Source organism: Choloepus didactylus, chromosome 12 (assembly GCF_015220235.1).
Source record: "Choloepus didactylus isolate mChoDid1 chromosome 12, mChoDid1.pri, whole genome shotgun sequence".
NCBI lineage: Eukaryota > Metazoa > Chordata > Mammalia > Pilosa > Megalonychidae > Choloepus > Choloepus didactylus.
Window position 1 is genome coordinate 88,582,848 of NC_051318.1, and position 12,037 is coordinate 88,594,884.

Sequence of the window (12,037 nt, forward strand, 5' to 3'; positions counted from 1 at the left end):
TTGCAGTGTTTGAAACATGGGTCACTGATATCTGAGTTCTAGCCTATGGAAAGGGGAAAGAGAAGAAGTACAGGGCTAATAGCATTGTCTTTAAGGAGAAGACCCAAAAATTGCACACACAACTTCTCCTCACATCCTATCAGCTGAACTTAGGCACGTGGCTGAATCATGTGTGAAGGAAGCTGGAAAATGTAGTTTTTAAGTCAGTCATGCCCAAGGGGAGGCATTACTTTAAAGGAAGAAGGGGAGAATAGATAATGGAAATGGTTAGAGGTCTTCGTTAACCCTTTTACTAGCTTCATTTTCTGCATTATATGACACTGTTGACCAATCCTTGCATGTTAAAACGGTCTTTGATTTCTTTTGTTACTTCTAGCTTTCCTTTTCTTTTTTTGATAACTCCTGTCTCCTTTACTGATCTTTCCAACTTCCAATTTCGAGTGTTCCTATAAGCTTCAAAGCTTGCTTTTTCATCTAATACTTAAGTCATTTTTTTCAGAGAGCTAGAAAAATATTATGGGTTTTGGGCCAAAGGCCTCCTTCCTGTCGTAAGCCCAGGGAGGGATTCTGGCTTTGGAAATGAAGTTCTAACAGTTATCATTCCAAAAAAAAAATAAATAAATAACTAAATAAATAAATTGATGGGTTTGCCCACTAGCTCTAAAAGAATGGCTCCCAAATCTACAGGGATCTGCAGAGTTGCAAAATATAAGATAAACTTACTTTTAAACAGTATGTAACTTAGATTTTTAAGTAAAATGCTCAATATGTTTTCAGGCAAAGTACCTTTAAATTTAATGGATCTACTTTTTAATCTAAAAGAGTACAATAAAAACTATTTTCTCTGTGTTTCTACTTTTGGGAAACTAGTGTATTTATTGTACTTGTTTCAGATTGGCAATTGGACCCATAGCTTTAAATTAATAATTAAATTGGACTGCTTTAAATTATAATTGAATAATGTATTTGCAGAATATAATAGAGAGCTGGGGGCTATATTCTCCAAGCATGATATTATCTACCTATTTGATTTGAATTTACCAGCATATTGCCTGAGATTTAAGAATTAGGAGGTAGCTTAAGTTTCATACTTTTATCATTTCAGTGCCTTTTGTTATTCAGCACATTATCCATATTAGGTACCCAGTAAAGATTTGATTTGAATTTCTTGAATACTTGGAAATCCTTTTAGGTAAAAGTATGTGAATCTAAATATTATTTACTGTTTATATGTATGTGTTACAGACACACATGTATCATCTTTAGTGCCTTTACTTGTTAACACCCGCATGACAAAAACTTCCCTATTGGTTAATATGGAAATTGAAAGGTATATTTGAGTTCTCTAGATTTGACTTTACTTTGTGTGAAAGATAGAGATTGCAATTTTATAGTGAAATAAGTGTTCTAAAAATAAAAAGCAGCTTGAGTTTCTACCTCATTAAATTTTTTTAACATTTTACTATAAAAATTTGTGAGCCTATAGAAAAGTTAAATGCATATTATACCCACATATAAACTTGTATACCTTCTTCCTGTTAATATTTTGTCCTAATTGCTTTGTATGTTTGTATGTGTGTGTATTTACTTGTTTACAGAATCATTTGAAAGCGATCATCATGAAAGTCTCTTCCCCCCAGAACACTTTAGCCTGCTTCTCATTAAACTAACAACATCCTCCCACCTAACAGTTACACCATTATCACATCCAAGAAAATTAACTAGAATTACCTAATATTTAATACTCAGTAAGACTCAAATTTCCTTTATTATCCCTAAAATGTCTTTTACAGTCTCTCCCCACTCTCCCTACCCCCTTTTGGATCCAGTTTAGGCTCCTTGATTCTTCATTGCCTTTGGCAGTTATGACTTTTTAACATTTCTTCATTTCTTTTGGTCTGAAATATTCTCTTTCTTTCTCTCTCTCTCTCTCTTTTTAATAATTCAAGACTAACTTCTTGAATCCACTAGGCCGATTTTTTGTAGAATATCCCACATCCTAGATTTGTCTGGTTGTTTTCCCATGGTGCTATTTAACTTGTTCTTCTCTTTTCTTAATTCATGTAAATAGGAAATAAGGTGTAAAGGCTTGATTGGATTTAAGTTAAACATTTTTGGCAAGAATACTTTACAGGATGGTGTGAGGAGAATTTTGGGATTTCCTACACTCAGTGCTAAAATTGATCAGTTGATTAAGGTGGTAACCCTGCCAGAGATCTCTGTTGTACAAGTGTGTTTCCCCCTATTTTGGTTAGCAAATGAAAGGGATGATTCTTTGGCCATAGCAGATATCTCCCGTTTCCAACAGCCTTTCACTTAATGTTTCTGGCATCGCTTAGCGACCCTTGCCTGAGTCCTAATTGCATGGGAATTGCAAAATGGTGATTTTCCTAATTCTATCATTCCTTTTACATTTGTTAGCTGTCTTTCTTCTTAAAGAAAAGCCTTCCCTTATAAACCTTGGATGACCTATAATTTCTCCTATAAAGGCAGGGTAAATACCTTTTAATTACCAATTTTCAGATTAATGAGTTGGTATAATAGTCACCTCCAGTGGTAGCAAATGAGTTTATTCCCCTGTCTTTTATATATTTATTTGTTTTTAAATTAGTATTGCTCTGGATTCATAGATTTTTAAATTTTATATTTTCAATCATTTATTTATTTACATTTATTAATACAATTAATTTATTTACATTTATATATTTATTTAAAGTTGCTCACATGGTTCCAAACTTACTTGGTCTCTGGAAGCTCCTTCAAGCTGGTGCCCTGTGTTTGTTTTTGTCTCAGGCTCATAGTTTTTTGAGTCCTTCCTTGCTTTCTGGTATGACAGGATATCAGTTTCATCTTCTCCTTTCCCTTCCCTAGACCTGAAATTGGCTGTTTCTCCAAAGAACCCAAGATCTGGGTTTAGCAGTGTCCTTTGCTCCAATAGTGTCATTAGCTTATATCGATAGTGCAAGTTCAGATTTCACATTTCATGTATTTTCATTCTTTGATTTCTTATTTGTGTGTTAGAATGAAAATGTCCGTTCATTAACAAAAAAAAAAACATTTCTTTTAGATTTTCTATATTTTCAAGCCCACAGACAAATTGGAAAAAAACAAACAATACAATGACTGCCCCATATAATCTTCCTTTAGATTCACTTTGTTAACATCTTCCCATACCCATTCCATCCCTGGCAAGCTGTATGAAAATCCACTGCAGACATTATTATGCTTCATATCTGAATGTGTTAGCATGTATCTCTCAAGAACCTGAACTCTATTACCACCCCTAAGAACGCCAACAGTTCAGAACATCATCTGACACACAGTCCATACACAGATTTCCCTCGTCGTCTCAAATGGCCCTGTAAGTTTACTCTCACCCTTGTCTAGGATTCAGTTAAGGTTCAATCGCTGCAGTTGGCTGTTGTGTCTCTTTGGTCTTCCCGAGCCAGACAGTTCTATTGCCTGTTTCTTTTCTCATAATGTTGAGTCTTTGGACAAGTCCAGGCTAGTTTTCCTGTAGAAAACCCCTATATTCTTGGTTCATCTGTTTTCCCCTGGGTTCAGCAGGAACACCTGCAAGGTAGGCGGTGATGTCGTCATTCCACTGTATCAGATCAGGAGGTACATATTGATAAAGGCACGTAAGTCGTAGGGTGATACTGTGAAACTATGTGAGTATCTTGTTCCTCAGTGGTTTTAGGATACATTGATGATCCTTTCCTAAATCAGTTATTACATTGGAGATTACAAATGGGATTTGCTAATTTTGTCATTTCGTCTATATTTGTCAGCTGGCATTCTTGTGTAAATCAGAGCTTTTCCCTTCCCCTCCATTTTTTCCTCTCTGGTTTAATGGACTCATAGATTTTTATAAAAAAATTCAGTAGCTATAGACCATTAGCATTTTTTATTGTCTTTGATGCCAATGCCAAAATTGTCCCAAATTTGGCCAGTGGGGATCCTTTCAAGTTGGCGCCTATGCTATTTTGAAATTAGTCTTTAAACATTTCTTTGCATTCTGGCTCAGTAAGATGTTGCAGACTCTTCATACTTTCTCTTCCTCCAACCCAGAAGCAGCCATTTTTCTAAGGAGCTCTAGTCCTTTTTAGTCAGGAGTGGTATTTAGAAACCAAAATTTGGGTGCTGCGTATATGTTCGTTACACTTGAGAGTCATTGCTTCTGGGACCTTTCAGTGGGAAAAGGTAGGGCATATATTTAAAGAATCTTGAGTTCATATCCATAGTTTGAATTCAAATTTAACATTACATCTTTTTTTTTTTCTTTGGTTTTATATTTGTATCTCTTTTCTCTTAGACTGAAGGTTTCCATTAATTCTTAGTTTATTAATATTAGCAAATATTTGTTGAGTCCCTGCAATAAGTAAAGTACTGAAATCTAGGGTGCCAAAATGAGTAAAATACACTGTTTGACCTGAGTAATATAGTCTAATGGGTAGGAAAGACAAATTTATATATATGTGAGTACAATAATTGTAATATGTTACAACATAGGTTAAATGATCTTAATGTACAAGTAATGCAGTAGGAAACTTGAGAGATTTATTATGATTGAGGGATAGGACATTTCTGATGGAAAAGCAAATCGGTAAATCAGTGAAAGTGTAATATGGTAGAAGAAAATGAATGTCCTATTTATGTCTGACTATACTGCTCATCATTTCTTTCTGTAACATTTTCCCCCTTTTGTTCATTCACACTTGTGTCCCTCCCACCCCCAACCTCAAACACCCTCCTTCATTTTCACCCTATTCAGCTGCCCTAAGACCCTTGAAAAACCCCACTTTGGGTTATTCTCTCTTTTATCCTTCCCTAACTTTGTTGTGGTAATAATTGCTATTGTTGGCATGCTGCACTATAGTTCTCAGATATTCTCACCCCTGATATAAATTGCTGTTTCTATTCTGCCAGTGACTTGGAAATTAGGAACCCAGCCTGCTAGCTTTTAGTGTAAAGTGAGAGAAAGTGAGCCTGGAGTGAGGGCCTACATGGTCCTCCTGTAAGTTGAGTTCCTAGGCTTTGGTGTCTGTGTTTTGGGCATGTGGCAACCATGTATAATCCTTTTTTTCTTCTTGGCAGGATTCATTTCTGCATATGATATCAAGAGGCACTGAGTTAATATTAATTGGAAAATCACTGACTCTCCATCTACAACTAGGATATCTCTGGGATCTTTTATTGTTTTAGAATTAAAGATTGTCTTTTCTTTCAGAGCTTCAGCGAAGGTGTGTTCCTGTCTGTAAAGTCTTTATTACAGAGTGAGAAGGAATTATGCAGTGTTTCAGCAGAGGAATGTTTAAAGCAGGATGAACATGCCAGTGTAACTGAGGTTTGACATTATTACTTTCTAAACCTTTTCCTAATAAAGCTCAGCGTACTTTCATGCATATTTGAAGGACTGAATGACGTATTTTTAAAAAGCTTCAAGTCTTTACTAATTAATTCATGTATTAAAGCAAAGCATCAGTCTACCAGATAGCACAATTGTCTTAATTTATTATAATGAGCATATTTAATTCAATGCATGGGGATTATTGACCACTCACTGGACATATAACACTGTATTAGAAGTTTGCTACTCTATCCAACAGCTAGTGCTATAACACTAATTTTTTTCTATTCTGAAAAATAAAATATATGCTTATTTCTTATTTGTTTTTTTTGGATTAATATTAATTTTCTTGACAGCTGAAATTCAATGCTTTGCTTCAAAGTTAAGAAAGTAATGAAAAACTTATCTTGGAAATTAAGGTACTTACTCTATTACTTGACACTGTTACTGGGTTTTAATAAGATGTACATCTTGCTCACCTATTTCTCTGCTACATCTAAGGTTTCCCTTCTTTATTTGAACTTACTATAAAAAAGGAGGAAGATTTTTTTCCTTAATGCATCCATGGTTATCACATTTATGTTACTAAATAAGGGAGCTATGTATGGTCTCAGGTTGCTACAGCTCAAAGCTGATGAATATGTTAAGTTAAAAAACATTTTTTTTTGAAATGAGGGTTCTAATTAAAAATCTTTATTTTTCCTGTTTTTGTGAATGATTTCCTTTTGACTTCCTGAGAAACTGTAGTTGACGTAGTCCCTTAGGAAGATGAGCACGACTGTGAGACCCATAGTGTTCTGTGACCAGACAGCCTCTTCCTTTTGTGTCGTCTCAATTTCTGTGGCTCTTTAGCCTTTTCTTCTCTGTTACCCCTTTTCACCTTATTTAGTAAAGCAAAGCCACTCTTAATCTAGTCAGTTGTTCCCGTGCATGACAGTCTCCTGTGTCCTCCTGCCCTCAAACAGTTTTCCAGCCCGTATCTCCCGGGCTGCTTACGCCATATCTTCAGAGCCCACATTCCTTGGCGAGACCTTCCTTGCTAAATGGGACAAATAAAACTCTACTGGCATTTCCAGAATCCCATGTAAGCTTCTTTTCTTTCTTTTTTTTTTTTTTTAGTCAGTAAAAGGAAACTTGAGAGAATAGACAGCATTTCTTTCCCACTTTAGGGTGTGCACATCTCAAAGTATCTTTTTTGAAGAAGGAAGGAAATTAACAACATTGAGTGCCTGTTATGCGCGCTTTATTCCACATTATCTAATTAACCCTCACAACCGTGGGAGGGAAATCATATTGTCTTAATATTTATAGGTGAGGAGACAGACTCCTAGAGGCTAAGCAATTTGCTTAGACACCTGGAAATTAATTAACATTTCTGTGAAGTGGTAACAATCATTGATCAGAACAAAGATTCCAGGGTAATTTAAGATTCTAACTTAATATCTGGATCATCAGAAAGAGAGGAAAAGGATATTCAGTGATGCTTAATATTTTAGCTCTCCTGCTTTCCCCCTAATACTTTGAGAATTGATCATCTGTTTTGCTGTCACTTACGTGTTTTGTCTTTTAGCCACAATATTTACTTGCTTAGTAGACAGTTCAGACAGTTGTATCTTCAAATGGAAAAGACTTCTTACTATCATGCAAAGATATAAAAAGAATATAATTTTTAAAATAACACTTCTTAAAACTATAGTAGTACATACTTCTTGTAGAAAATAAAAAATACTGAACATATGTAAAAGAAAATGCCTATCATTAATTTTATGAATTAGGGGGGAAAAAAATCCCACAGAAAGGGGAAAAAGTAGGAAAAAATAAGATCACCTGTAACTCCATCATCCAGTTAGTTACTGCTTATAGTTTGGTGTTTTGCCTTCCAGTATTATTTTCCATGCATATATTTATTTAAATAAAATCAAAATTGTATATATACTCCTTCTATATTTCCTATAACTTGTCCTTTTTACTTAATAAACTGATTGCCCTCCCTGGACCTCCTGGCAAGGACAGGGGTTCTGGGGTACCTGGGGCAGCCCTGAGCTTTTGGGGTGGGAACTCTGTCCCCATTGCTGTCTGAGGACCCCCCTTCCTTTGGTAGGGATTTGGGAAGGGCCAAGGGCACAGAACGTGTTCTGTTTTTGTAAAATGTGATGCACATGTGGACTTTTAGTAAAAGAGTATCTTTAAAAAAAAAACATTTTTTTCCTCATGCCGTTAGATATTCTTTAATAATTTAATGTATATAAATCCCTGCAGAGTAATGTCTCGATAAAGGCATTCAAGGAACTAGATGATGAAATCACTGAGAATCAGTGAGGAGGTAGCCTTGAGGGGTCTATCCAGGAAAAGCCTCCCTGCAGAGGTGACACTGATCTGAAACTTGAAGGAAGAGGAGGAGCCAGGCACTTAGACATGGAAGGAACTGAGACCCTGGCAGGGGGCACTACTGCAAAGGCCTGACACAGGAAAGTACCCGGCATGCCCCAGACCTGAAAGGAGGCCTATGTGTATCCCTTGGGCATGAAAGTGAGGGAACATGGAAAGGCATCAGCTAACTCAGCACTTTGGAGCCTCAGTTAGGACTTTGCACTGGAAAGCAGGGAATCGTTTTGGCAGGGAAGTGACCTGACAGTTCCTCCCCATGTCACGTGGGGCAGGGTTTTAGTAGTGCAGTGGGAATGGAAAGAAGTGGGTGTATCTGAAATATATTTTGGAGGTAGAATTGATTGCACTTGCTAGGGGAGGTTCAAGAACTGTGTTATGAAGCCAAATCTTTGGTCATCTTTGATCATCTCTGAAAAAATTACTATCCTGTCCAAGGACAGTCAGCATTTTTAATATTTCTTGTGCTTTTTATCTGTTTCTCATCCCTGTCAAAAATTGGACTAATGTAAGAATCAACACTTGTGTTAATAGAATTTTATTGCTTTTTTATTCAGGTCACATTCTTAGGCTTTAATGAAGAAACAGATGCTGCTCATATACAGGTATGGATAATTTATTAACAGGAAAGGGCCATGAAAGATTATTTGAAACAGATTTTGAGAACAGAAAAAATTTACCTTAAGTAGCCCCAAATTTACCCTAAACTCCTTGATATCATTCTTGTTTAAAGTTAAAAGGTGACATTTTGAGGTCAACTTTTGAGTGTGCTTTTGGGCATTCTCACTTTTAGCATTTTCATTTGAGGATTCTTGTTACAAAAAGCAGCTTTAGGTTGGAAGACCACAAAAGTTGGTTATCTGAGAAGGTCGTGAACCGCAGGCTGACTTTCTCTCCATTCTGTGCATAATGTAGAATGTAGGACTTGTTTTCTGTGTAGATGGTTTTTATAATCTGACTTCAACAGTAAAAGTTCTTACATTTTAATTAAGATAAAGTTGAATTTCAAAGACAAAATACATAAACCAGTAGCCAATGCAAAAATTTTACCGAGTTTGATTTAGGTTGGTATTTACAGAGGAACTGATATTTGAGATTAGGATCAGGAAAGGAAAGCTCTGCAGTTTTATAAAGAGTGGTTGAAGCTCTTGTACACACAGTAGGCCTACTTTTTGTGCTTGGTGCTGCAGCTTGAAGAATGTGTGATGGCCATGTACTTCCTTTTGTGGCAGTAAAGTCTCTAATAAAGTAAGAAACATTATTTAGTTCCTTCTGAATAGCATATCAGGTGATTATGAATGAAAATCCTTCTGTATGTTTTGATTGTGCCCTTGTAATATTTGGGGCAGAGGGAAAACAAAAGATACCACTCCTAAGAACATAAGACTGGAAAGAGAAGTGTTCCAAAGTATTTTTCTAATTCTCTACTTCCCTTTTTAAGTGTTACTGATAAAACCATGTTTATAAAGGAAAGTGCTCTATAAGGGGTCAAAGACTTTGATAATTTTTTAACTGGGTAAAATATTTACATAAAAAGGGCAAGCACATACAAAAAATAAAAGCTATTTCTCTTTCCAGTACATTTTCATAAAAATTTCAGTTAAAATCTAATATAATTGTATTTTACAGAGTTAGAACAGAAGCTCTGAAGAAGTACATTTTATAGCCAAGAATCCTGTTTGAAAAATTCCAATGTTAAACCTAAGGTTGACGTTTGCTAAAAAATGTTTAGTAAATGCCTAATTGTTATGGATGCATGAGGAACCATGTAGAATTTTTTTTTTTAAAGGCTATACAGAAAAAGCCAGTTTTAAATGAATGATTTTAGTACATTTTATGTATGAGTTCTTTAAAAATTGGTTAAACTATATATGTTAAATATTATGAACCAGAAAATGTATTTACCAGTAGACCTTCTGTATAGGGCCCATGTTATAAGAACCTTAACAAAAGTGTTGTTCTGTGGTGTTATTTATTGTGTTATTATTTTAAATTAGGATTTAGCTGCAGTTTCTTTGGAACTTCCAGATCTTCTGAATTCACTCCACTTCTGCAGTCTGAATGAAAATGAAATTATTTGTATGAAGGATATAAATAGATCATCAGATATAAACAATAGTCCTATAAATCAGGTAACTTTTATAGATCATTTCTAGTTTTCAGATGAGCTTTTTACAGCAGATTTTATAATAACATTTGAAACAGAGCATTAAACCTTTAAAGGCTTAGATGAAATTTCTTTCTTTTTTTTTTAATGCTATCTTAAGAAAATATGATTCATAAGAAATCTAACTCATGGAGTATTAAAATTATTGAAGAGCAGAATAATTTTGGTCATAACTTATAAATTAGATTTTTCCATGTACGAAGTTCCATAAATGGTATGCAAGTAAGCAGTAATGTTTTTTCTGAAATTTTATTATTTCTGAATGTCTTGAACTTATACCTTGGGGTAAGCTATAAGGACTTTTTTCCCTTTTTGGCCAATTTCACATTTTCGTAAATATTGTACAATATGTTTCAGAGACTGTACTTCAGTTGATTTTCTGGTAAAAAAAAAAGTCTATGTAAGGTGGACATCTTGAAATAAGTTCTTTATTATAAACAAAAATGTTATTGTTTTGGACAGGTGGTTGATTTTAAAACATTCAGCTTTTACTTGCTTATTAAGTGTGATTTGTTGATAACATATCAGAGAAAAATACTTTGCATTTTAGGAGGTAAACTGTTCATAACTGAACAAGCAGGTCCAAAATTGGATCATTATTCTAGTTATATAATAATTCTGTGTTCAATGAGAGCTACAGATAAGAGTAGCTGTTTGCCTCATTTCCTTAATTGTATTCTTCATTCATATTTACTTGGCTTTATTTGCTAGGATTTAAGATGTAATTAGCTTTTATATTTGGTTTTTAATTTTTAAATTAAATCATTTGTCAACATTTGCATTCTTTAGATAATAAACATGGAAAAAAATCTAGTAACTTGTATTCCTAATGAAAGCTACAAACATTGTTATAAGGTGTTTAATACTAAAGAAATTTATGATAGGAGAGAAGGTGGCATCATGCTGGAAACTGTAGGAAAGTAGGATACAAGAATAAGATACTATGTGGTTTCTGCCCTCAAGCAATTTGCAACCTAGTTGGTGAGATAGGTGAAATAGTAAATAAGGACTATGGCAGGGCTGTACAGTAACACAGGAAACCGTAATTACCAAAGGAGTGGAAATAGATGGGAGTTTCTGTAAGATTTAAGGAGAACAGGATGGGTAGAATCTGAATACCTGGATAAGAGAGATGGGAGAAGAAAAGATTGGGAAGTAAGAGATGTACAGAGAGGATGAAGAAAAGAAGGAAATATTACAAAGCCAGGGAGCCTCCGGGATGCATACGTTTCTTGTTTTTTCTAAGAGTGTCTTATTTTTAGGCTTCACTTCTAGACATTATGTTTCATATTTGAAATTAAAATTGCTTTTGTCATCTCTCATCTACCCGAAGAGTCATCATTCTGGAATGCTTTGTGTCATGAGAGTGTCGCCTACATTACCAAGACTCAGAATTGATTTTATATTTAGTCTTCTAAGTAAATATGCTACTGGAATAAGATACACCCTGGAAACATACTTGCGTCAGAGGCACGAACTTGAGCCCGCTAATGAAGATGATGACGATACCAACCAGTCGGTGTCTTCCATAGAGGATGATTTTGTCACTGCTTTTGAGCACTTAGAAGAGGAAGAGACTTCAAAACCATATACCGATGGTTTGTTTTCTGCTAGCCCTTTTTTGGAAATGGGGGATTCACATTTAAAGTTCAGTTTTGAAAGTTTTAGGGCAGACTTGCTCTATGGAAAGTTATTTTGAAACTTGATCCCATTTAAACATTTTAACCTTTTTTCCTGATTGCCTGAAGAATTAATTTTCTTGTGATTTTTAAGTTCATAGTTGTCTATTTTTTTTAGTTTTGTAATTTCTTTTTTTTCTTAGGTGGTCCTGTTTATGAATTCTTTACCCTGTTACCTTAAGTGACTGGAACATACCTAAGTTCAGATTTCAGAAGAGTTAGCTTCAAGAGTCACCATATTAATGTTTTTAACACACAGGGGGCAGGTAGCCTGCTGAGCATTCCATAGACGGGTACCCCAGTCAGGCAAAAATGAAATTATTTTACTGAAAGGTACATTTGCTTCCAGGTGTGACCTGGGATGAATCTTTTTGTTAAACAACATAGTTTAGAAAGCACTTATGTTAAAAATAAATATTTCATGCTTTTAAAGTCAAATTATTCCCAAGTTAAATT

General features: G+C 34.9%; 1 protein-coding gene across 4 annotated transcripts in view; it reads left to right on the forward strand.

Moving 5' to 3' along the window:
* AKAP11 (A-kinase anchoring protein 11) overlaps positions 1-12,037 on the forward strand; it is a 55,070-nt gene that overhangs the window by 14,532 nt on the left and 28,501 nt on the right. For all 4 annotated transcript variants that reach the window (XM_037799758.1, XM_037799757.1, XM_037799760.1 and 1 more), the window contains exons 3-6: positions 5,231-5,347; positions 8,293-8,340; positions 9,733-9,867; positions 11,236-11,500. In XM_037799758.1, the coding sequence (XP_037655686.1) occupies positions 5,231-5,347; positions 8,293-8,340; positions 9,733-9,867; positions 11,236-11,500 (565 nt within the window). The remainder of the gene's footprint in view (positions 1-5,230; positions 5,348-8,292; positions 8,341-9,732; positions 9,868-11,235; positions 11,501-12,037) is intronic.